We start from the raw sequence: 26,968 nt of genomic DNA, 5'->3' as shown, positions 1-26,968 counted from the left end.
GTAGGGAAGTGGGGGGCGCTATGGGGGACTTTTGGGATAGTATTGGAAATGTAATTGAGGAAAATATGTAATAAAAATAATAAAAAAAAAAGAAAAAAAAAAGAGTGGAGAAATCAAGCAGAGAACAAGCAAACAGGTTACATTCCATTTCCTTCTGTGCTTAACTGTGGGTGTGAGCCATTCCCTCCGATTCCTGCAGCCTTGATGTTTCCACATCGAGCCTGAAATTGTCAACTGAAATAAACCCTTTCTACCCTGTGTTACTGTTGGTCAGGATGTTTTATCACACAGACAGCAATGAAACTAGGACACACCACTTGTGTATGTATATTGTATGTGTGTGTGTCTGTCTGTCTGTCTGTCTGTCTGTCTGTCTGTGTTTGTGCTGTAGAATTGGACATCCCATACCCATGGAATCAATCAGCCACATAGAAAAAGATCATCAAATATGTACCATCCATATATAGGCTTTTCTTTCTATCTTTATTACCTAAACGATGCAATGTAATAACCATTCCATAGTATTATACTGTACTAGGTACATAAGGAATATATCAATGTTTTCAAGTTGATGGAAGATTGTGCTTGGGTTATTGCCAAGCACTTATTTGAAGTACATGGTCTGAGCATCTTCAAAATTTGCTAACCATCTGAGGATATCTCTATTTATACCTAAAAATGCCTCTCACATGTATTTCCTTATTACTTGAGTATTCTTTCCACCAAAATCAGCAGTTACTTATATGAAAATACAGGTACTCAGAAACCATATAACCAAGCCTTAGAATCTGTTACTGGAAAGCCTATAGTAACAGTTTACAGCAAACTTAAAAAACAAATATTCCCAACTGGAGCTAGTGGATGTGCAATTCATAGGTTTTTTTACATTGTAGAAACAAAATGACTAAGACACAAGAACTTGGTTAGATAGATATGTCCCAAAACATAAAGTTACCATATAATAAATTTTGTAAGCAAAACATAGGGAATCCAGTTTAAGATGAAAAACTGAAAATAAAAAAGAAAAAGAAAGAAAAGAAGGAAAAATTCATGCATGCACTGTCAGTTGGTAAAGCAAAAAAAAAAATTTTCACAGCCACAATTGTTGGTTTGATTTACAGCTTTTAACACCAACCTGCTCTTGCCTAGCATGATATGCACATCTTTAATGCCAACACACTGGGGTAAGAGGCAGGGAGATTTCTGAGTTTGAGGGCAGCAAGTCTACAGAGCTAGTTCTAGGACAGCTAGGACTACACAGGGAAAGAAACCCGATAGATAGATAGATAGATACATACATACATACATACATACATACATACATATGCACATACATAGATACATAGATAGATAAATACATAGATAGATAAATACATAGAGACAGACAGACAGACAGACATAGGAAGGAATAGGATAGATAGATAATTAAATAAAAAATGAAATCACCTTAGTCTAGTGAAATTAATAATTTGAAACTGAGTTAAAATGTTATCAAGCTCAATAATATGAAAGCAGAAATTCAGAAGCACAGGGCAAGAGAAATCTAAGTGCTGAGGAGCTGAAAATGTTCTTCGTTCCCACAGTAGGGTGTCAACAACATTTGTTTAGTTTTAATCAAGTTGATATTCTATTAGAAAATAACCAATGGGATGTATTAAAAGAACATTTTAAATTCTGATAGAGATACGTAGAGAAGCTTGAACTTAGATACTGAGAAAAATGGAATGTACAACCCTACGTCATTAACAGAAGAGTCAAATTTTTGAAGCAGTTGCATGGAGCATGGCTTGTGAGCAGTAAGGCCCTGGGCAATTAGGATGCCCACAGGATTTGTCTCTCAAAAATGCTTGGTTTATCATGCAAACCATCCTTATAATGCTATGCTAATATAAAAATTAAACAGACACATCACCAAGCAGAAAACAGTTGTTTGGGCACAAACACTGCTACGGGGTGAATCCTCATTGAGGCTTGATGAAGATGTTTCAGAAACTTTCATGCTTGATCCATGTCCACCGTGAAGTTTTTCAACTGTGACAGGCTTGAAGGATGACATTGATGAAGGTACAAAAAGCCCTTAAAAGCAATGGCCATCAGCTAGCACCGAGAAACAGGACAGTAAAACCAACAACGGTGCTTCAAGTCCAACAATCACTGAAAACAGAGCCATGCACAGTCTCAAGTCCTCGTGCTGATGGGTATCAACACAGAGGCAAGAGAAACCATGTTTTGGGAGCATGACTATGAGATTCTGGAGCCCATTCCCAAGGTTCTGATTTCTGAATAGTTTCATTGGGATGACCTGTACATTACTGGTGCTCACAGCTTAAGGCTGGATTATTAGCCTCGTGAATACCACCTTGGGATTAGTTTACCAGCATAGCAAAGGTTTGTCCTGGGGTAGGCGTCTATCTGAGCTGCTGGGTATCCTGCCTGGAGCTTGCTTCTGAGGCCTGTTATTAAAGCTATCTGGTGGCAAACTGAGGTATCACCTTTCTCCATGTCACACAAACTTTGTTTTTTTAATTATACAAGGATTATGTTCCTGTGAGCAATGAAAGTTTATTTTTAGATTCCATTCCACACGACATCTAGTGCTTTTACATCTTCAATCTCTCAAGATTTTCTGAAACTAGTTCTTGTTTATTCTTTATTCTTCTGGATGATTCTACTGGGTTGTGGCTCCTCTACTTTGTCTCAGTTAATAACATGATGCCTTTGTATGTGTTAAGGGAGGATGCGCTTCATCTATTTTATTAAGGAATAAATTGAATAGGGCAGAGTGATCTAAAATGCAAAAATCTTTGGTTTTGATGGCTGTGTCCCCTGTTGAAACCACAATCTGCATCAAAAGACACATGAATTCAAAATTTTTTCATGTCTTTTTACAGTCTGTTTCCCCCTTGTCCCCATAGGCAGCAGCTAATCTGCTTCGTGACGCCTAAATGAGTAGGCATTTTGTATTAAAATTATAAGACAAAATACCTACATTGTGCCTGTAGTCTTTTTTTATGATTATTTTTTCCTTTAGTTTTATTACATTATGATGAGGAAAGATACATAATTTCAATTTATCTGAATTTGTTAACATTTAAAACATATTTTGAGTAAATAGACTTACATCACATTCTTCTTTCCCTTTTGTACCCCAACTCCTCCAGACAGTTCCCCCCTTCAAAACCTGCAATGCCTTTCATTTTTTATCATATTCTTTAAAATTTATAAAATATTATAACAATAAAAATGAGTATTATAAAATAACAATTGATTGAACAGTCTTATGTAGATGTTTTTCTACAGAAATACTGAAAATACATACATTTTTCTCTATATAAATTTTAAATAGCTCCAAATATATTAACTGTATATTAAAATAATATATCACTATTAGTTTTTTTAATGAACATAAATAGATAAAGTCTTTCTGTTTGTTTGCTTTATTTTTGGTAGAGCTTAAAATCTTGGCTCTTATAGCCGCATGGTGGCGCACAACTTTAATCTCAGCTCTTGGGAGGCAGAGGCAGGTGGATTCCTGATTTTGAGGCCAGCCTGGTCCACAAAAGTGAGTTCCAGAACAGCCAGGGCTACACAGACAAACCCTGTCTCGAGAAACCCAAAAAGAAAAAAAAATCTTGGCTCTTACTGTGGTATAAACACAAAATAAGAACAGTTTTTAGACATTGGAGTTCATTGCAATAAGGCTGTACTTGAATGACCAAAGGATTTTACCTCCATAGTAGATAAGCTAAGAGTTGACAGTTCTGGCTGCACCAAGGAATGAATTGTAGGCATGATTTTTGGATACAGATTTCCTGCTCTGGTCAAAGCTATTTGACTTGAGTGATTGTTGTCATTCTCAGCCCTCAGGGGACAGGTTACATTCAGTTAAGAAATGGTGTGTGTATTAAGATGGTCTAACCATGAAGTCATTTGTCATTTGTCAACTGTTTTAATGAACAATGACTATGCTTGGAGGGTGGCAGAAACATTAGGTAAGGGTAAGATCATTGACTGTGATGATTTTGAAAAGCATTCATCTCAGAATCAGAGTAACTTATAAAGCCCTCTTCTTCAAAATTGATACAATAATTATGAATATCAAGCAAAGCCTTCAGTCTCCCTCTTTGCTGTTCTCTTACAAGCCACCTCCCAAATTAATTGTCTACATTTCTTTTGGCTATATAAATAATTTTGAAATATGTAAGCTGTTCTGAAAATCATAGTATAGTGTAAAAACATCAAATAAACAAGCCTACTAATAGGCTGAGATATGAGAAGCATGATTTCAAGGCCATTATGTGGCACACAACAAGACCCTGTCATGTACAAACAAGCAGAAAGTGTATATGGATTGTACAATATTGGACCTATTTCTCCCATTACCAAATTAGAGAGACCACGAGATGACAGCTGACAAATTTCTAATTCCTCATATTTTTAAATTTCAGTCAATTATGATATGTTGGTAATATTAATTTTCATATTAATAAATATTAAGGAAAACTGATTGTTACTTACTGTTAATTTTCTTGTTAGAGGTGGAATTACGTTTGTGTGGAGGTTTATTGAAAGATTACTTTCTTGCTTTTTCTAGGGTGTAGTTTTACTCCTTGTGTTGGTGTTTTCCATCTATTATCCTTTGTAGGGCCAGATTTATGGGAAGATATTATGTAAGTTTGGTTTTGTCATGGAACACCTTGTTTTCTCTGTCTGTGGTAATTGAGAGTTTTGCTGGGTATAGTAGCTTCGACTGGCATTTATGTTCTCTTAGGGTCTGTATGACATCTGCCTAGGATCTTCTGGCTTTCATAGTCTCTGGTGAGAAGTCTAGTGTAATTCTGATAGATCTGCCTTTATATGTTACTTGACATTATTCCCTTACTGCTTTGAAAATTCTTTCGTTGTTTAGTGAATTTGGTGTTTTGATTATTATGCGATGGGGGGAAATTCTTTTCTTGTTGAGTCTATTTGGAGTTCTGTAGGCTTCTTGTATGTTCATGGGCATCACTTTCTTTTTTTTTTTTTTTGAGTTTTTTTTTTAATTGGGTACTTATTTCATTTATATTTCCAATGCTATCCCAAAAGTCCCCCACACGCTCCCCCACCCACTCCCACTTCTTTAGGTAAGGAAAGTTCTATAATTTTGTTGAAGATATTTACTGGCCCTTTAAGTTGGGAATCTTCACTCTCTTCTATACCTATTATCCTTAGGTTTGGTCTTCTCATTTTGTCCTGAATTTTCTGGATGTTTTGGGTTAAGAGCTTTTTGGTTTTTTGCATTTTCTTTCATTGTTGTGTCAATGTTTTCTATGGTATCTTCTGCATCTGAGATTCCCTCTTCTATCTCTTGTATTCTGTTGGTGATGCTTGCATCTATGACTCCTGATCTCTTTCCTAGGTTTTCTAACTTCAGGGTTGTCTCCCTTTGTGATTTCTTTATTGTTTCTAGTTCCATTTTTAGATCCTGGGTGGTTTTGTTCCTTTCCTTCACCTGTTTGATTGTATTTTCCTGTAACTCTATAAGGGATTTTTGTGTTTCCTCTTTAAGGGCTTCTAGCTGTTTACCTATGTTCTCCTGTATTTCTTTAAATGAGTTATTTATGTCCTGCTTAATGTCCTCTATCATCATCATGAGAAGTGATTTTAGATCTGAATCTTGCTTTTCCAGTGCGTTGGGGTATCCAGGACTTGCTATGGTGAGAGAATTGGGTTCTGATGATGCCAAGTAACCTTGGTTTATGTTGCTTATGTTCTTATGCTTCCGCCTGCCATCTGGTTATCTCTAGTGCTACCTGCCTTGGCTATGTCTGACTGGAGCCTGTCCTTCCTGTGGTCCTGGTTGTGTTGGAACTCCTACTCAAGCTGTCTCTGTGTTCCTGTGATTCTGGGATCCTGTGATCCCACGGCTGGCTGTGGAGTTTGTACCCAAGGTCTGCTCAGGGTGCCAGCCCAGACAGACTGGAAGGAACCCGTGCCACTGGTCTGGTGGAGTTCCTGCATGCCTGGGTCCCAACGGTCCCAGTTACTCCCGGTGTTGGAGACAGATGTTGTGTCCTACTCACCTCTGATCCTGGGAGTGTTCACCTGTAGTCTTTTATTCGATAACAATTTTTGAGATTCATCCATGCTGCTGGTATCTGCTTGCTGTTTGTATGTTGATGAGCGGCATTCAACTCTATGAGTGACAGACCAGGATTATTCATTTGTCTAAGGACACATATCTTGGCTATCTGTAACCTGAGATTATTATGAGACAAATAGATTTGGCATACATGTGCATGGCTCTGTGTCACCATGCATTTCTATTTCTCATTAGAAAAGGCCTACAAATTGAAAAGCCAGCTCTACCAAGGGCCTCGAGTATGCTATACAAATGTTCTAAGCCACACCCACAACCTTAATCATTTACTTCACACTGCTGAATCATTTTCCAATATAATTGACATTTTATATCTCCATTAATGGCATATGAGAATTACAATTGTTCTATATTCTCACTAAAAACCAGTAATTTTATATTTTAATATTAGCCATTTTGATATATAAATGGACATTTTACCATTTTATGTTAGATTTTCATTGTAACCAGATGAAAACCAGATGGTAACCAGACTCTCTGAGATTTTGCTGGTCAAGCATTTTCTTCTGTAAAATATCAGTTTGAATTCTACATTTAAAAAATGCTGTTCATCTCCTTATTTTTGACTTGTGTAAGACCTGTGCCTACTCTAGCTAAAAATACTCTACCACTAATATGCTATAAGGAATGCCTCACATTCTGTAGTTTGGCCTCTTCTATTTTTTTAATAGATTTTTTATTAGATATTTTCTTTATTTACATTTCAAGTGCTCTTCCCTTTCTTCGTTTCTTCTCCGAAAACCCCATATCCCATTCCCCCTTTCCCTGCTCCTCAACCCACCCACTCCCGATTCCCTGCCCTGGCATTCCCCTACTCTGGGGCATCGTTCCTTCATAGGACCAATGGCCTCTCCTCCCAATGATGTCCAACAAGGCCATCCTCTGCTACATATGCAGCTGGAGTCGTGAATCCCACCATGTGTACTCTTTGGTTGGTAGTTTAGTCCCTTGGAGCTATGGAGATAGTGGTTGGTTCATATTGTTGTTCCTCCTATGGGGCTGCAAACCCCTTCAATTCCTTGGGTCCTTTCTCTAGCTCCTTCTTTTGGGACCCCGTGATCTGTCCATTGCTTGGCTGAGAGCATCCACCTCTGTATTTTATATCTTCTATCTTAATAGTAATATTTTTTCTGAAATCAAAGGATGAAATCTTTGGTAAAATTAAATTCAGTTTCCTCATTTTTCCCTTCTTTGGTTTATAATTTTTAGCCTGAGAAAGCTCTGCTTTGCATGAAGTGACTAGCACTTTCTTCTCTGTTTTATGTAAGATGTGTTGTAGTTTGGACTTAGTTTCACACCTGTCGTTCATATGGCATGTGTGTCCATGTATCTTAAAGGCAAACTCTTATGTTTTTACATGAATATGCAGGCACTTAAACGACTTTCTAGTCCCTTACAGATTTCCTTAAAATCTTCAAAAAGTAAAATAAAAACGATCATGGCTGTATTTCTAGACTCTCTAAAATAACCATGTATATATCTCTAATATAGCTATAAAATATAGTTCACATATTTATGCTCTCACCAGTGCCAAGCTGCCTTCATTGTAATAACTCTAGGGCAAGTCTTAGGATCAAACTATATGTTCTGAAGCTATGCTCTTTTAAAAATAAGTTTGTCTCTTCATTTAAGTTTCAGAGCCAACTTGCCAATTTCTAAAAATAATCTCTCTTATATCTTGCCTGGGACTATATTGACACTAGAAATAAATTTTGGGATAACTGACATCTTAATCTTTTACTCAGTCTTCAAAAACATATCTCTCCATTTTTTTATGTCTTCTTTAAATTCCTCTCTAGCATGTTCTATAATTTTCAAAGCAGATGGTCTGCATATGTTTTCTCAAATTAATTTCCAACTACTTTATCTTGTTAGTGCCCTCAGATAAGGCTTTTTTCAACTGTGTTTTATTGGTTATTAGATGCTAGTACAGGACAGTCAATTTGATCTTTTTAACCATGATTCCTAACGCGTGATAAAATTCACCAACTCTAAGTCACTTTCCTGACTCTGCTGAGTTCCTGTATAAATGCATATGTCATCCGAGAATACAGATAGTTTTATCTTTGTCTATTCATTGTGTTTTCTGCAACATCTACAGCATGCAGTAGGGACAAGCATCTCTTCTTGTTCCCAGTCTCAGGAAAATAGCACTGAGACTTTCCCAGAGACATTGCTTAATTTGTTCACTTCTCTTCCTAATACTCTTCTATCATCCTGTTGGTGTATGTATAATGTGTACGGAGACCCATTCATTGATGATTCTGCTAATATAGTCTCATCCTTTATTTTCTTAATTGACCTTGTGAGAATTTTATCCCTTGTTTTGATCTCTTTAAAGAAACATCTCTGTCAGTTTTGTTTAGTTTTGTCTAATTGTGCTGCCATTCGCTGAAACAAATGTAAAGCTTTTACTGTCTTGTAGGCGCTCTCATTTCCTTTTTCTCTGTGTACCCTTGAGAACACTGAGTCCCCGGGTAGAATTGTTCTCATTTTAAAATATAGTGGATGGCCCATAGGAAGCATTTCAAAAACAATACCTCCTCTAAACACTTTTCTTTCCCTATGAGCTCACACAGACTTTATCTCAGCCCAACGTTGATGTTAACGTCATTCCAAAGAAGACTGTTAATGATTTCCTAGTAGCCAAGCCCACCATCTCTGCATTAATACCATAGTTTATTGCATCTCTGCTGTTGCTGATACTGCTGATCAAGACTTAACACATTTTCTTCCATGGGTTTCAGAGACATATTGTCTTTGTTGTATTACTTTCTCTCTGTGCAATGAGCTTGTGCACTATCTGCTTCACAAAAGATAGGTGCACACAAAGTACACAGTGTTAAAATTTCTTGCTTTTCATTTCCTCCTTCATTTTAGCTATCAAGACTTTATACCACCTCCATGGATTTGATACCCAAATCTTACCAGTTCTGAACTTTCTACAGAATCTCAGGTTCATGTTCTGCTTAACAAATATTTCCTTCAGCTAATCATAATTTACCAAATGAGCTATCTAAGCACAAATTTTTCACCTTGATACCTCACCCTGAGTATTCACTTGAGATATATGGGATGTGTGTATCTATGTGTGTATATGTATTCTTACATAACCTTTCTGTTAGTAACTCAAGCTTAAAATATTACCATTACAAAGAAAGCAATGGCATATCGTGGTTACTACAGGAGTTCTGCATTCTGATTTGGTCTATTCTTTAATGCCTGAGATCTGCTAATTCTTCCATCTTTCTTAGGAAAGGCGATAGTACCTAAACTCTAGTATGGGGAGACCTCAACAAGACCGCCACTGTCATACTACATGTATATTAAGTTTTGCAAGCTCCTCCACATCTAAGTGCATCTTGGTTTCCTGCATCCTTTTGGTGCTGACGCCTGACATCTTGGTACTGTTTATAGCCTACAGCCCATTGACACTCTCTCCTTTGTCCCTTTAATGTTTTCTTTTAAAGCAAGATTATAATACATTGTTTCTAGAACAAATCTAGCAAAGACTTCTTTTTTCTTCTACTTTTCATACTTCAGAAAGTTAATTTCCAAAATTAAGTAGTATTGTGGCAGCACTAAAAGACTGCTGAGATTCATTCTGTGAGACTTCAACAGGGTTAGGGACAGGAGAAGCAAATATAAGAAGTTTTATAAGAAGGTTTTTTTTTAAAGTATTCATAAAATGATTTCAGATACTGATCTGAGGATATTTCATGCTGTTTTGATAATGTGGTTTCCTAGTAGAATAATTAAATCTGTTCAGGAATGTGAGACCACCACAGTTTCTACAAGGACTATGAGTTTTGCATATTACATAGGAAAGACTCAGCAACCTAACTAATGAAATAAGTTCATGTTTACAGCACAATACCCTGACTGACTGCAAACATCCTTTAAATAGGAGACATGAGCAAGTTTTAACTTGCTCAGGTTCCATCTGAAAAAAAAAAATCTTGATCCAGCAGCTATTTTCACAAAGTAAATTCACCGAAAATAAATAACCAGCATCGACTCATCTGTGTTACTTCTCTATGCAAATATTTATGTGTCTGTTTTACGTGTTCCCAGCATGCCTTCACATTAAAAACGCACTTAAGGTAGAACCAAAAAGCCGTCAATGTCCTTGCCATGCCCCAGATGAGTTACATATTTCCAGAATTGGGAAGCAGGCACCAACATTTTAAAAGTCCCCCAGGGAGTGCTAGTGTCAGGCAGCACTCTGAGAGCAGCTGCTGTCCACCCATCCTGAGACTCCCCTACCCCTGTGGGTGGTAACCAATTGATAGTTTGGAAAACATCCTAGATACATGACAGAAAGTAGTCATTCAAGTATCAAGAAACAGTAGGCATCCCTGTGGGAAATAAAGAAAAGAATCATTACTGGTTCCCAGAGGTAAAGAAACTGATTTTAAGTGGCTTTTTCTGAATAAAGACTATGGGTTTCGGTCAGAAGCCTGCACAGTCTACCAGCATTGAATCTCAGTTGTGCTACTTTAACTGGGTATGGGACAATAAATGAATCGCAAGACCCTCTGAGCCTCTCTTTTCTCAACTGTAAGAGGATATAATAACATTTATTATGGGGATTATAAAAAAGGCATATGAATCATTTCTATAAAGCCTCTGTGTGATTGCTTTCACCATTCTAGTGCACCACATGACAGATTATTTCCAGTGTTTCCTTCTCTGCTTGTTCCTGAGTTTTATTAAATTTAATTAACATATGCATAAAAAGAATGAACCATTTGAAATCTGTGCTCCTGCTGTGGCATGACTGATACTGGGGTAGGCAGTTCTTATTACCAGGAGGATGTGTATACTAAACATGAAGTACCTGGAACCTTTGTAGCATCTCCAAAAGTTATTTTTCAGAACTCTGTGTCTCACAAAAGCAACTGGTACTACAAATGTGTGTGGTCTCATCAATTAGGAAACGGCAGTAGGCTGTGACCTCTCTGAAAGAAAAACAGAGAAAAATAATTTGTTGTAGCTGTTACCATGGAAACTGGGGACCTCTCTTGGAGCCTATAGCGACTGGTAAACAAATTTAAGAATAGACTCAAATGGAAACTCAAATGTTAAGTCTGATCTATTCTTCTCCTGGAACTGGCTGGAGGGAGGGACTGAGATGGGACTCCTCCAGACCTGTGAAGGTATCCTACCATAGGTGAAATTTTCCGAAGACCTGAAAAATGCACAGAAATTACACGTCCAGACACAGCTTCTGGAATCTGTCCCATGGGGTTCTCTGGGCCCTCACATCGAGCATATAATCAAGGCTCACTCAAGGTAAAGATTCTTCACACTTCACCAAAATCATGCTTACGTTTCCTACCTGTATAAGCTTAGGACCAAATGGATGCTTCAGTCCACAGCAAAAAAGTCCCATCAGAGTCAGCAGAGAGGAATGTTCACACTTAAGGAAGGTCTGAAGGCCCTGGAACTACCCAGGAGGGTGGAGTGAAGCCTCTTTCTAGTCAATGTGTCTGCCACATAAACACAGGGATTAGCTCTGGCCGATGTTGAAATAGTTCTGGCTTGACTTAATTGCTATGTTAATGTAACATGGTAAACTCCCCAGAGACAACTACATAGATACTCTTAAAACTGGATAGAAAGTCTTCACTGGGGCAGGAGAGATGGCACAGTGATTAAGAGCACTGACTGCTCTTCCAGAGGTCCTGAGTTCAATTCCCAGCAACCACAAGGTGGCTCACAATCATCTATAATGGAGTCTGATGCCCTCTTCTGATGTGTCTGAAGAAAGCAATGGTGCTGTACTCATATCCCTTAAATACATACATACATACATACATACATACATACATACATACAAAATAGTCTTCCTTTGCTAGCTCATAGCTGCATGGGGTACCAGCTCAAATCCTCAGCCCGAAGACTTACAGCTCTTGGCTTTTTATACACAGAAACCACATCCTTGTTGACACACTTTGACTAGAAAGAATAGTTAGCAGGAAGTAGAACTACAGAAGCCAAAAAGCACAGTTAGTACAGTTAGGGACTTTTTATTACAGGACTTCCCCAGTGACATCCTGGAATCTTTGGCTTGGCCTATATCCCCATTTTGGCCTTCAGCCTACCTACTGGATTCCAAGGCCCTCTATCATGGCATCGATTGTTCTAAGATCTGGATGCCTATTAAGGTCTAGGAGCTTGTTTCTTTGTGCAAACCAGACAAGCTGTAGTAAATCTAAGCAGCTGTCCAGAAGAGGGAGACAAGGTAGAGACGAAGAAAAGAGAAAGCCACGCCCTTTGAGTTAGCTTACATAGAGGGGTTAGCCACATAGAAAACAAAGCAGTTACATGGCAAGGAAGAATGCTTCAGTAAACGGTAAGGAAGACCAAAGTGTTACAAAAAATACATGCTTAAAAGCGAGATTTTAAAATTAACAGATCAATAAATAACAAAAGGAAAAGCTGCATCGTTTTTGCATAATTCCCAAAAAGAGGCAGCTGTGAGGCTGAGACCCTCTGAGCTAATTGTGCTGGAGGCAGGAATTCTGGGAAGGAAAAGTATCACAAAAGGGAAAAATCATTCTTCCTATCTCATTAGCACAGTTCCAGATCGTCTCTCCTTCCTGAGGCAAGAGTTTTACCCTACTGGCCCTTCCCTGCCTCTGGAACAGGAGTTCTGCAACTAAGGGACACCTTCAGCAAAGCCTTTCATCATTGTGTTTGAATAACACTAACATACAAAGGTCCCAACTACTAGTCCAAATAGCCCAAATCTGAGAAGCGGAGAAATTCTGATACATTGCATCATTACCGACTCTCGTATCAGTAAGGAAGACAACTTGTGGCAACACTTGGTTTCAGAAGATTTCAGTCCACCACTCCAGAGATGCTGTGGAGGGCAGCTCCATTCGTGATACCAAGTCTAGAGAGAAGGGTTTCCGTATACAAGGCAAGCAGATGGAACCAGACTAGACACAGCTAAGGATATGCCATTCTATAAAGGCATGCCCTATCTATAAAGGTCCCATCCGAGAATCCCACAGCCTCCCGAATCCACCAGCTGGAGAACAAGCACTCAAAATATAAATCTGCAAGGGATACTTCAGATTCAGACCCTAACAATAATATTCTCAATAACTAGCCAAAATTATCTGGGTAGTGGCAGCACACTCCTTTAATCCCAGCCAGCACTCGGGAGGCAAAGACGGGCAGATCTGTGTGAGTTTGAGACCAGCCTGGTCGATAGAGTGAGTTCCAGCATAGACATAGATATACATAGAAATCCTGTCTCGGAAAAAAAAAATAGCCAAAAATGTATTGAGAAGATCAAACTAATCCAAATTTGACTTGCTCTTCCTATCTCCACAGATTCAAGGCCAGCTTCAGTTACATTGTAAGTTCTAGACAGCTTGAGCTGCGGAGTTAAACCTTGTCTCAACAAAATACAGTAAAAAAGCAACAACAAAATGCTTCTTCTTTTTTTATTAGTGGAAGAAAGCCTGTCTCCAGACAAACTCTCATCAATAAAGAGAACCTAAAAGCCATCACAGATTTTAAAGAAATTCTGGGATGAAATGTTAAATTAGAAAGTTATTATTGGGCTTGACAGCTTGTAAGATGGCTCAGTGGGTAAGAGCACCCTACTGCTCTTCCGAAGGTCTGGAGTTCAAATCCCAGCAACCACATGGTGGCTCACAACCATCCGTAACGAGATCTGACTCCCTCTTCTGGAGTGTCTGAAGACAGCTACAGTGTACTTACATATAATAAATAAATAAATCTTTAAAAAAAGAAAAGAAAAGAAAAGAAAGTTATTATTGAGAATGCCAACATAATTGTAGCTGCTTGTGCTTAGAAATACTTTTGTTATATAATTTAATGTAAGTACCTTCTCTAGTATGTTAAGACAAAAAAAAAAACATTCTCTGCACTTCATAGACTTATATAAATAAATACACTATTGTTCGGGTTTTACTTTTAAAAATGGGGAATAAAGGAAATTGTATAACAAGGAGAGAAAGCCAGAGAAGAAGTGTAAAATTTATCCAGATCTTAGCAATTGTGGTAATAGACATTAGGCCTGTCAGATTAAAAAAGATACCAACTTCACTTTCAATTTCTTATTAGCAATATTTATTTTTGTCCGAATAGGCACAGCCTATGTAATCATGTCCATTGTTCATTCCTTACTTAAAATTCAGTTTTAACTTAACATTCTGAAGGATTTTAGCTTGTTAAACATGGCAGACTCAAGATGCTAAATATACAAATTGCATTTTAAAAAGACATACACTGAATAGAAGTATGAATGGTGATATTTTTTCCCTTTCGGGTATTACATTCATGGAGACAAAAAGGAAAGGGGATCCAAGCGGTGGTGATGCATGTCTTTAATCCCAGCACTTGGGAGGCAGAGGCAGGAGGATTTTTGAGTTCAAGGACAGCCGGATCTACAAAGAGAGTTCCAGGACAGCCAGGGCTACACAGAGAAACCTTGTCTTGAAAAAAAAAGAAAAAAAAAAAAAAGGAGAAAGAAAGAAAAAAGAAGGAAAGGGGAAGTAACAGGTGGTGTTTCCTCTCATTTGTTCACAAATATTTCCTGTTATTTTTAACCTGTTGGGATTTTTGTAGACAGATAAAAATGAGAGCCTGTCTGGGAACTCATAATATTTGGTAGCTTCTTAGGATAGCGACATTCAACATTCAGCGTGCACATGCTAATCCTGTAAGGATGCAAATCTAATAAGGAGGCCTCATTATACATCGCATTAACTACTTGGGGAAATGAAAATGGCTGGAAATTGGGCAGCCTCCACAGTGTTTTAAACTGCAATTTATATTTTTAAGCCACAAAATCATCAACAGCCTTGTTTCAAACAAATGTAAACTTTCTATGCCATAAAACTAATGATGATCTGAGATTAAAATTCATGAGCTAAGAGAAAATATGAATGGCTCTGTATTTAATCAATACATGAAATCTATAGTCAGGGGGACTATTTCCAAAAAACAGAAAGGAAAGTGAAAACATATGTGTACTGTGAGTTCATTCATTATCAGCATAGTTTTATTGTTTGGTTTGTTTTTTTTTAATCAGAATAAACAGAAATGCTCCTGAAACTAAGCTTTATCAATAGCATAGCTAGGCAACTTATTTCAGTATTTGTCTGTCAGTTTTTGGTTGTTTTTTTTTAAAGATTTATTTATTTACTATATGTGTGTACACTGTAGCTGTCCTCAGACACTCCAGAAGAGGGCATCAGATTTTTGTTACGGATGGTTGTGAGCCATCATGTTGTTGCTGGGATTTGAACTCAGGACTTTTGGAAGAGCAGTCAGCGCTCTTAACCGCTGAGCCATCTCACCAGCCCCGTCAGTTTTATATATACAGAATTTCTAAAGTATCTAATTAAATACATACATACACACACACATACATACACACACACACACACACACACACACACACACATGCATACACACACACACACACACACCAGGCCAGTGAGATAGGTCGCTGAGTGAAGGGTCTGCCATTCAAGCCTGATAATCTGACCCCAGAAGGAAGCCCACATTCAAACAAAAACAGCTGGATGCAGAGGAATGTAATCCCCACATTCCTAAAATGACCTGGTGAGACAGACAGCAACCTTGCTGCTAGCCTGGAGTCCACAGCCCAGACTCAGAAACAAGAGAGATGCTGCCTCAACAAAGCAGAAAAGGAAATGGAGCCCTGAAAATTGTCCTCTAACGTCCATACACTCTATACACCTACACCCTCATACACATGTGCATTCATACACCACACATACACACACACAAATACACACAACTACAACAACAATAAAATGAGAAAACACACACACAAATGAAAATTTGCTTGACTTAGAAAAGTCATTTTAAAGACAACCAAACTTCACTTGTTACCAAATAACTCTTAAGTAAATTCAGGCAGCCGTCTTCTTAAATTATGTCTTTGGATCTATAATTTAACCTAGTGGTCCTAACATATAATAGCTATGTAAACTTTATTACATATAGTACACATTTCTAAAGATATATATCTTTATACATATATGTATACATATATGTGCAGGTGCCATCAGAGTCTAGAACAAGGTATTATATCAGCTGGAGCTGGAATTACAGGCAGTCATGAGCCACCTGATGTTGGTGCTAGGACCATGGGCACCTACTCTCTGAATCAGTAAGTGTTCCAGCTCTCTAAATTACTTTCTTACTTTATATTTTATTTTTGTACTCTCTTGGCAAATTCCTAATATTCCATATAACTCTATGTAATTTAAACTTCTGTCATTTGCCTGAGGTTGAAAACACTTATTTTATACTCCAATAATGATAGTTAATTAAATTATCAATAAAGAGAAAATTGCTCTCTTAGGCAAGGGTTAGCAACCCATTTGCCTTATATCCAGATGAGTCCCCATGAGTGAGTCATTGCCCATGCTCACTAAAGCATCCTTGTTTTCCAGATCCTTGTTTCTCACAGTGGATGATTAGTATTTCCATTTGCTTTATCCATTTGGGACTAACCTATAGAGGCTGCCCAATGGTGATAGCCTTTGGTAGACAGACACACTTACACTTTCCTTTACTCATCCCCCTGCAGACCACATGGCACCTTTTGGAACATGAAAAGTTGCCTGCGGGAATGAAGATTCCCAGTCAGTACCAATTTGATTCCCCCACGTCCTATATCTGAAGGATGTGGTGTCCTCAGCATTTAGGTCTTATCAAGTTCTCGTGGATAATCAAGAGTAATTGCAATTACCTCAATCGCTTTGGGAGGATCTGCAGTACAGTCACAACCAGCAACCCAAGTATCACACACCTGGCACTGGGGTTTTATTTGGCAACTTCTGGGAAAAGTATTATCCCCCATGTAAGGAAACTCCAATTAAATAAAGCTTGTGCGTGCAACGTGTGTGTGTGTGTGTGTGTGTGTGTGTGTGTGTGTGTGTGTGTGTGTGTGTTTGTGAAGCTTATAAAACAATAGTATATAACTTTTTAAAGCATCCCTTCTGATAATTATGCCTCCCCAAACAATGAACACAAGCATAAAGAAAAGAAAATGTTTAAACATTTTAAAAATAATTAATGGGAATTGATCAATAATATTGATACTAAATATTTATATTCATTAAACATAATTGGAAGCAATTGTTCCTTCTCTGAAATTCATGTTACCTACTCTCTGCCTCTGTACCTAATTCCCTCACACATAATTCTCTCCCTATAGTTCTGATTCCACATTTATGAGGACGTTTGAAAATACCTTACTCAAAGCCCATGCAAATTCTTCTCTCGGGGCTAGAGATGGGCATCTATAGTAGAGTACTTCTCTAGCACTTGTGAAGCCAGAATTTAGTCACCAACACAAAAACAAAAAGCAAAAACAAACAAAAAACTCAGAATTGTGCAGCTTTGTGGCTAGCACGTCAAATTAATTAGTATGCAAACAGAGATAATTAGTAAAGAGAAACGATCAAACAGAAATGAACTTGGCAGAAGCCACTGAGATCTGGAAATTACCATAGGATGCCCAGCCTTTCCAGTCTCCTCCTCAGCTCCTTGATGACCCCTCTGGATGCCGCTGACTCTCTGTAATGGAGTTACTTGGTTTTGTCCTCCTTGTCTCAAACTGGATTGATTGGATTTTGTTTTTGATAAGCAACCATGCCTTTTATAAGCTCACTTCAATCCAATTAATAACTTGAATTTACAGAAGGTCTGGCTAGTAATACATTTCCATGCAAATATGCTCCATTATGTGGTCTTTAAAAAGATGTTCTGACATCTGTTTGGTAGTCATTTCCTGTGCCCCCTTTACCTATGTGTATACATATACAAATGTGCATATATGTGTATATACATATATATGTATGTATGTGTATAAAGTTAACTTCTACCCAAAAGAAAAAATACCAAATTATAAATAAAACAATGGAAAGTATAAGAGTGAAGCAGGTCAGATAAGGCCACAGTAAATTTAGGAGAATATGTGTTATTTCATATTAGACCTTGCATAGATACAAAAAGCATTTTGATAATATATGGCATCCCTTAAAATAAAATCAATTGGCATATGCCAGGATCACAAGATAATGATGATATTTTAGAACAAACCTATGAGTAGTCACTTTTGCAAGACATGTTGAAGACATGGGACCGGCAAAGATTTAGTACAAAATGCCAAAAATTAAATACATTAACTAAATTACTGTTACCTATTAAGCTGCTTTGAAATAATGTGGTAGAACTTCTTGATTTATCTAACTGTAACATAGTAACTAGTTGCCAATGTTCTCTTACCCTCTCACCATCTACTCTCACTGGCCTCTGGTGTTCACCATTCTACACTCAACTCTACAAAATGTACTTTTCGGGGGAGCCACAGGTGAGGTAGGATTTCTGTATGAAACAGCCCTGGCTGTTCTGAAACTCTCTTTGAAGACCATGCTGACCTCGAACTCACAGAGATCTGCCTGCCTCTGCCTCCAGAGTGTAGAAATTAAAGGCATGTGCCACCGCACCCAGCTCCAAGATGGACTTCTTTAAAGCTTCCTGTATAGGAGAGCTCATGCCGTCTTGCCATACCATGCTTGCTTCCTTTATCATAACCATAATAGATCTTTTTTTTAAATTCTCTTTCATAAGTGAAGAAAACTCCATTCACTAAATGCTAAGCATGTGATATTTACAAAATAATTTGCCATGATTTTTATGTAAAACACAAGAAACTTTATTCTCACATAAACAGAATAGAAGTCTACCCTCTCTACTGAGTAGGTCAAGATGTATCTGTGTTTATTTCCAGAGCAAAGATCTGAACAATAATGAGTAAGCCCCTAACCACATGAAGTATACTAAGGGAGTGATAGCTAAACATTTATAGTAAATCTTTAGCAACACTTCTTGCTGTGTGACTTTTATTATCTCTGCATTATAATAACGAAACTTGGTCTTTGAAAGCCGTTTTCCTGAGTTCATATTAATAAATGAGGAAGCAGGATGGTTAAGGACATTCTGTTGGATCCTGGGTTCCTCTCCCAGTGTGGTACTTCATACTGCTATAGTTTGAATGAATGTCACAAAGTTTCTATTGTAGAAACTTAAGTCCCAGTGTAACAGTGCTGGGGGGTGGGACCGCTCCTGAGCAGTGTGTTAGTTGTCATTTTTCTACTTTCATGAATTAATGCCCCTGTTGCAGGTGTATTTCATAATAGAAGTGAATTTTACACCCTTACTCTTTTTTGTCTATCTTCAGCCATGTGGGGGTGATGCAGTAAAAAGCTCTTGCAAGGTAACAGTCCCTTGCTTTTAGACTTCCCAGATGATAGATAGATAGATAGATAGATAGATAGATAGATAGATAGATAGATAGATAGATATAGACAGACAGACAAACAGACAGATCAACACTAGATACACAGATAGATAGATGGAGATAGATAGATGATAGATACATAGAGAGATGTTAGATAGATAGATAGATAGATAGATAGATAGATAGATAGATAGATAGATAGATAGATACATAGATACATAGATACATAGATACATAGATACATAGATACATAGATACATAGATGCATAGATAGATAGAGATGATATAGACATAGAGCCATTTAAAATAACCTAGTCTGCAGCATTCTGTTAAAAGAGCACAAAACAGACTAAAACAACTGCCTTGACATTCCAGTCTCAGACATAAACATAGGCTCTTATTGTCTTCACACCCCTACTTCTGCCATAACTTTCTTCTCCTCCTCCTCCACCCTCCCACATGCTTGGCATCCTCCTTATCTGAGTCTCAGCAAGAGTCAAAGAAACAGTACACACTGTACTGTACAGAAATATGCCTATTTGCTTCCTTTCCTGCAGCAAATGCTTCCCATATCTAAGAATTACACTGAAGTTTTCCCTAACATAGCTGCAATTTAATCCCCTCCTCCCTGTCAACCAGATGACTGAGCAGGTGTCCCTTGAAAGTAAGAATCAGAACATTTGAGCAATGTAATGTGCATCTATGTAAATACCTCTTAATATCACAATTGGTATCTTCAATTTAAATATTTTTAAAATTAAGGGATGGTGATATGGCTCAGTGGCTCAAAGCACCTGCAATGAAGCCTGATCACCTGAGTTCACAACCTGAAACCCATGAAGTAGACATAGAGAACCTACTCCCACAGGTTGTCTACCTAGCACCCACGTACACGATCAACCACGTGTGCTCCCATACATATACATACATATACAAGCATATACATACACACAAATAAATAATTAAATAAATGTTTTTAAATTTTGGCTAAATCTGTCTGATGAATCAACAAATTGGTGTCAATGACCAGCAGAGAATAGCAGTGTTCTCAAAGCACAGTCTTAGGTGCTGGCATATTTATTAGGGGGAGAGCCATTGTTAAATGACTAACCATGACTCATTTGCCTCTTGACAGGTAGAGAAAACTTTTCCATATGGAACAAAGCCACTGCTACAGTTGATTACATAAATCCTCCTCAAACATCACCATCTTTTCTCTAATAATAAGGCACAAAGAGAAAAGAAGGATGAAGAATTAATTTCAAATAAGCACTCCAAGCACGGTCACTTGAATCAGGGACTGGTTAGGAGATGAATCACTGAGAATACCATTGGATTAAGCAGTTTAATTAAGATCTTAGAGTTAACATCAATTTCTAAGCTAAAACCTAAAGAACGGGGAAGTAAAAAAACCTATCCTCAATTTGCCACCTGAAGTCAAGGAAGCACCCTCAGAAAACTTTCCCCCCAGATCCTCAAACTAGGTCCTCCCCAGAGGCCAGCCTGGAAAGATGCCGTGGTTTTCACATACACTGCATAGCAAATAGTAAAACACAGCTGCTAGGAAGGTAAAGAGGGAAATAATGGGGAGGAGGATTAATTAGAGAAGAATGGGAGCTTAAGACAGAGGTGGTTGAGAGAGAGAGAAGTAACATTGAAGAGGTTTGAAATAGCCATCTAGAAATCTACTATTTTATACATGTCCTAAATGTGTGAATGTCCATAAACAGATATTATATATATATACATATATACATATACACATATGTACATATATACATATACATACATATGTGTGTATGTATGCATACATACATATATACATACATGCCTTTAAAGGGTTTAATTGGGATTTTTACAGCTAATCACCACATAAAAAAAGAACCCACCAAATGTTTCTTAAAGGAATAAATAGGAACAGAAAAACAAATTCAAAGATGTAAGGGCTCAGAGTTGTACTGCCAGTAAAAGATTTTAGAAAGCAGTGTGAGTAATTGCTGCTATTTCATGTAGCAGCATGTAGTACTCATGGAAATCTGGCCATACCCACACTTTAAACATTCATCCTATGGAATATTTCCTTCCACTTGAAATCACATCTGATACATAACAAAATCTTTATTTTATAGAAAAAGACTTTAGAGAGCCCATGAGTGACATGGATCTGTGAAGGAATGCATCTCTCTTGGAGAGAATGGTAGTTAAGAACATGAGTTTCCTCCCCCTCCTTTAAGATCACTCCCCCCCTCCCAGCAAACCAATGATTCTAGATTCCTGTATTCTACAGACATTCCAAATCAAATGTACATATCAAAGGCTAGCTGTGTTTTCAATTTAGGGATATTTGTGATGTTTCTGTGCCTTTGTTTTCCAATTTATGAGGAAACATAGTGACTGCTTTCATCTCATGGAGCAACTTTAAGAAAATAAATGCGTTGATATGTGTAAAATAATATAGCACAATATTGTTGTTATTAAACTAATTTAATCCAATATGTATGTTTTCATATAGATTTTCATATAAGGTCTTGATAGACTTGACCTGACCGTCTTGCCTATTTATAATGCTATTATGAAAACTATTTGTGTATGACCTCATTAATTATTCACAGAAGAAAATAAATTAAACTATTTCCCTAAAAGCTGATAGTTTAGCCTGAGGACAGTAAAATTAGAAACAAAGCAAACTCTAGAATGTAAATGACCATTAGATTGAAAACATTATGTGTAATTAGGAGGTTTTTAATGCACCATGTGACTAGATCATCAAGTTGCCAATTTCTTTTTCTTTAATATTTTATTAGGTATTTTCCTCATTTACATTTCCAATGCTATCCCAAAAGTCCCCCATACCCCCCCCCACTCCCCTACCCACCCACTCCCACTTTTTGGCCCTGGTGTTCCCCTGTACTGGGGCATATAAAGTTTGCATGACCAATGGGCCTCTCTTTCCAGTGATGGCCGACTAGGCCATCTTCTGATACATATGCAGCTTGAAACATGAGCTCCGGGGTACTGGTTAGTTCATAATGTTGTACCACCTATAGGGTTGCAGATCCCTTTACCTCCTTGGGTACTTTCTCTAGCTCCTCCATTGGGGGCCCTATTTCTTATGCTGGCTGAAGTATAAGAAACTTGTAGGTTTTGACTAATGAGACTGCAGGTCTTCATAGACTAATTTTCCTCAGTAAAGATATTTGAAATTCAGAAAGAAGCCTGTGTTGTCGGGCAGAAGTGACACCTGTGGTGCACTCTATGTCAGGTAACCAGTCGATGTCCCTAACAATACAAGGACATAGAGTGGAAACCTGAACAGGAGTTTGGATGAAGAGTCCAGTGAAAGGCTGTGTTTAAATTGGACAAAGAAAATGATTTGTTGTATTTCTGTGTATAGGTGGCAGGAAAAATAAGAATAAAGGAAATTAAAAACCCAACTGTGTCTAGCTCCACTCATTTTCCTGTCTTCTTTATTGTCTATGAATATCACTCTAGAAGATTTATTAGTTTTCTAGATTTAATATTAGACAGGGTTCTGGTAAACGGCAATATAATTTGCTTGACATATTTATAATTCATATTTATATGTCACATAATTATGAAATATGACCAAGGTTTAAGAGGAGTTTCTGGCATTGAGTGCCATTTTGTTAAGGGTCATGTAAATGCTACAGGGTGACATAGAGAGAAATCAGTTGACTTATCCAACAACTCTCCTAGTTTTTAGCTGGTCCTCTTTCCTATGGCATTCATTTATGAAAGCCTATTTCCAGACAGCTTGTCTCATTTCATTTTCTTCTCAAAATAGAATTGCAGAGTAATTTCTTATGGCAAAATTGTGTATCAGGCAAACTAAAATGGAAAGTTATCCTTGCTTATAATACAGTCATTAAGTGTTGGTAGCTTTAATTCTGTTCTCATAATATTAAGTAAACAGCATTGCAAAGAAATTAATTTACAAGCTATTCAGAGGCCTGAAGAGATGGTCAGTAGGTAAGATCACTTGCTGCATAAGCATGAAGACCTGAGTTCAAGTGTCAGCACTTTTGTAAAAAGCTTGATATGGCTGAACATACATATAACTCCAACACTGCTGGAGGCAGAAACAGAGGATACTTGGGGTTTTCAGGCCACTAGCCAAGCAGGAAGATCCAGGTTCAATGAGACCCTGTCTTAAAGGAATAAGGTGGAAAGTGATACACTAGGATATCCCCTCTGGTCTCTGAGCACACTGTAAGAAACCATGCAGACAGACACACACACACACACACACACACACACACACACACACAGCCATGGGGAAATTATTGTATAATTGGTTAGTTTACTCACAGAAATTGCTTTATGTGAGAAAATTTTAATAAATGTTTTGAAAGTTACAATTTGTTACTTTTTGAATTAGATTTCTTAAGTTAGAAAAGTATGAACTCCAAGTTTTAGTCCATAGAATACTCTAAGAAAACATGCACATATTCTTTTTTTCTCTTCTAAAAAGAGGAGCACAATATTTGAAACTTTCTCTGAACTATGTTTCTCCCTCCTTTGTTACAGGTATTCATTCCATATATTAACATTTTAACAAAAAAATGGATTTTTTAAACACATCAGACCAAAACTTGACCTCTGAGGAACTGTTAAACCGAATGCCATCCAAAATTCTGGTATCCCTCACTCTGTCTGGGCTGGCATTGATGACAACCACCATCAACTCCCTCGTGATCGCTGCGATCATTGTGACTCGGAAGCTACACCACCCAGCCAACTATTTAATTTGTTCCTTGGCAGTTACAGATTTTCTTGTAGCTGTCCTGGTGATGCCCTTCAGTATTGTGTACATTGTGAGAGAGAGCTGGATTATGGGACAAGTACTCTGTGACATTTGGCTGAGTGTCGACATCATCTGTTGTACGTGTTCCATCTTGCATCTGTCGGCTATAGCCTTGGATAGGTACCGCGCCATCACAGATGCAGTTGAATACGCCAGGAAGAGGACTCCCAGGCATGCCGGCATCATGATTACAATAGTGTGGGTTATATCTGTGTTCATCTCTATGCCTCCTCTCTTCTGGAGGCACCAAGGAACTAGCCGTGATGATGAGTGTGTCATCAAACATGACCACATTGTTTCCACAATTTACTCCACGTTTGGAGCTTTCTACATCCCGCTTGTATTGATATTGATCCTCTACTACAAAATATACAGAGCAGCAAGGACACTGTACCACAAGAGACAAGCGAGTCGAATGATAAAGGAGGAGCTGAACGGTCAAGTCCTCTTGGAGAGCGGTGAGAAGAGCATTAAACTGGTCTCCACATCCTACATGCTAGAAAAATCCTTGTCCGACCCATCAACGGACTTTGATAGAATTCACAGCACAGTGAAAAGTCCCAGATCGGAGCTGAAGCATGAGAAATCTTGGAGAAGACAGAAAATCTCAGGCACCAGAGAACGCAAAGCAGCCACTACCCTGGGACTGATCTTGGGTGCATTTGTAATATGTTGGCTGCCCTTTTTTGTAAAAGAATTGGTTGTTAATGTCTGTGAAAAATGTAAAATTTCTGAAGAAATGTCAAATTTTTTGGCATGGCTTGGTTACCTGAATTCCCTTATAAATCCACTGATTTATACCATCTTTAATGAAGACTTCAAGAAAGCCTTCCAAAAACTTGTACGATGCCGATATTAGGATAAAAGAAACCTAATTTTAAAGTGCGGAGGCTTTATTTGTTGGGGGTGGGGAGGCAGGGATAACTAAATGAATGTAAAGTAAGAAAACATTTAAATTTTTAGAGAAAATATATTAACACTGCTAAAATTATAAGAGGATAAATTTATTTTTAATAGCACCAAGAAAATAAGATGTATTCATTTGGCCACAATTTTAATGTTCTCAAGATTAGGAAATAATTTATGCAGCTCAGCTCGTAATATTTTGTCTATGCAATATACCTAAGAAGCTAACTAGAAATACATATATATAATAATTGATAATATATATATTATCAATTACAATGCTTTCCAGGTTTATATGTTACAACAACTAGAGACATTTTTAACTAGCATCTTTCCACTGGTAATTTCTATGTCACTTCATTGCTTAACCACTAATTTATAGAAAAATATTCAATGCAATGCTACTATTGCCCCTTCTCCATCTTCTCCACTACAAAGGTGAAGATACAGCAACAGCAGCTCTTATTTAGCCTTAGCAGAGAAGATATGAAGCTCAGCGGCTTTGATAGTGTCCTCATATTTGGACAGTAAAAATAATCATCCAATGAGCTAAAAATGAAAAATATTTCAATATCCTGAATTTTCTACACATTTGCAATCTTACTTTGTTTAATATCAAGTTCTAGAATAATATTATCTTAACCATATGTCACTATTTAAAATCAAAGCCCCAAGTTTAGGGGAAAGGCTTATTATGCAATTACTGTATAATTGTTATATACATTGCCCCCTGTCTAGGAATCAAGCTCTAAACACTAAGGACCTTAACTAACTCACCGTAATTAACATAGTTCTAGTGTAAAATTTATTTTTCTCCACCAATATTATTAGGTCCAGTTTTTATAACTCATCTCCATATCTTAAGATCTGAACATCATTTCTTTTTTATTACAGAGAATATAATAAAAAAAAACTTAAAACTTTGCTTTGACTTTACAAAAAAATATGGTTTTCCTATTATAATTAGGACACCTTTCACAAATCAGGACCATTGGAAAACAACGTATTTGAAAAACAACACATACATTTGAAATGTAAAGAAAATATCTAATTAAAAAAAGAAAACAACACACCTCTTTAAGTTGCAACATTGTGTGCATTATAAAATATTCTTTCCTTGTGGAAAGAGTTTATTACATCACTTTATATATACATCTAGGAGACATTATTCTTGGTTTAACAGATATCTAGAGATGTGACTTTGTATAAGGCAATGACACATGTACTAGATAGAAAATACAGGAAACAATAAAATACAAATTCTTCCACCAAGGTATCTATAATCTAAAAGAAGGAAAAAATGCAGAACTCTACTAGAAGAAAATAAACAAGGGTCTAGCAAGTGAGTTCCATACATAGTTGTGATGGTATAGAGAAAAACTGATCACATCTGGTTGAAGAACATTGGGACATTTTCATAAACAATATATCTAAAATGTGTGTCCAGTAAAGTAGAATTTGAGCATGTGCAAATGAAAGTCCCAGTGCTGACAACTTAAAGAGTTCAGACATCATCGTGCAAGGCTTGTAGGATATGCCAAAAGTCACTAGCCATTTAAGGCTACAAAGGAAGTCCAATTCAAGGTAAACTTGCACATTGTGACTGGCTTTAATGGCGAGAAAAGAATAGTGCTGTCAATTTTGCTACTACCCTCGAGTTATCAATGATGATTATCAAAAATATGACAAGTGTAGGGCAAATCTGAAATACAGGGGTTTGGGAGAAAACACGTCTCTGAGTAGATCTGAGAAGCAGAGAAAATACTGG

General features: G+C 37.4%; 1 protein-coding gene across 1 annotated transcript in view; it reads left to right on the top strand.

Annotated features, from left to right (window-relative positions):
- Window positions 1-26,356, top strand: part of Htr1f (5-hydroxytryptamine receptor 1F) — a 142,832-nt gene extending 116,476 nt beyond the window's left edge. The window contains exon 3 of the mRNA XM_021185292.2: window positions 24,018-26,356. Within this exon, the coding sequence (XP_021040951.1) occupies window positions 24,053-25,153 (1,101 nt within the window). The 5' untranslated portion in view covers window positions 24,018-24,052 and the 3' untranslated portion in view covers window positions 25,154-26,356. The remainder of the gene's footprint in view (window positions 1-24,017) is intronic.
- Window positions 26,357-26,968: the final 612 nt, after the last annotated feature.

Source organism: Mus caroli, chromosome 16 (assembly GCF_900094665.2).
Source record: "Mus caroli chromosome 16, CAROLI_EIJ_v1.1, whole genome shotgun sequence".
NCBI classification, from domain to species: domain Eukaryota; kingdom Metazoa; phylum Chordata; class Mammalia; order Rodentia; family Muridae; genus Mus; species Mus caroli.
The sequence above is the reverse complement of the archived record's forward strand: the minus strand, read 5'-3'. Positions and strand labels throughout refer to the sequence as shown.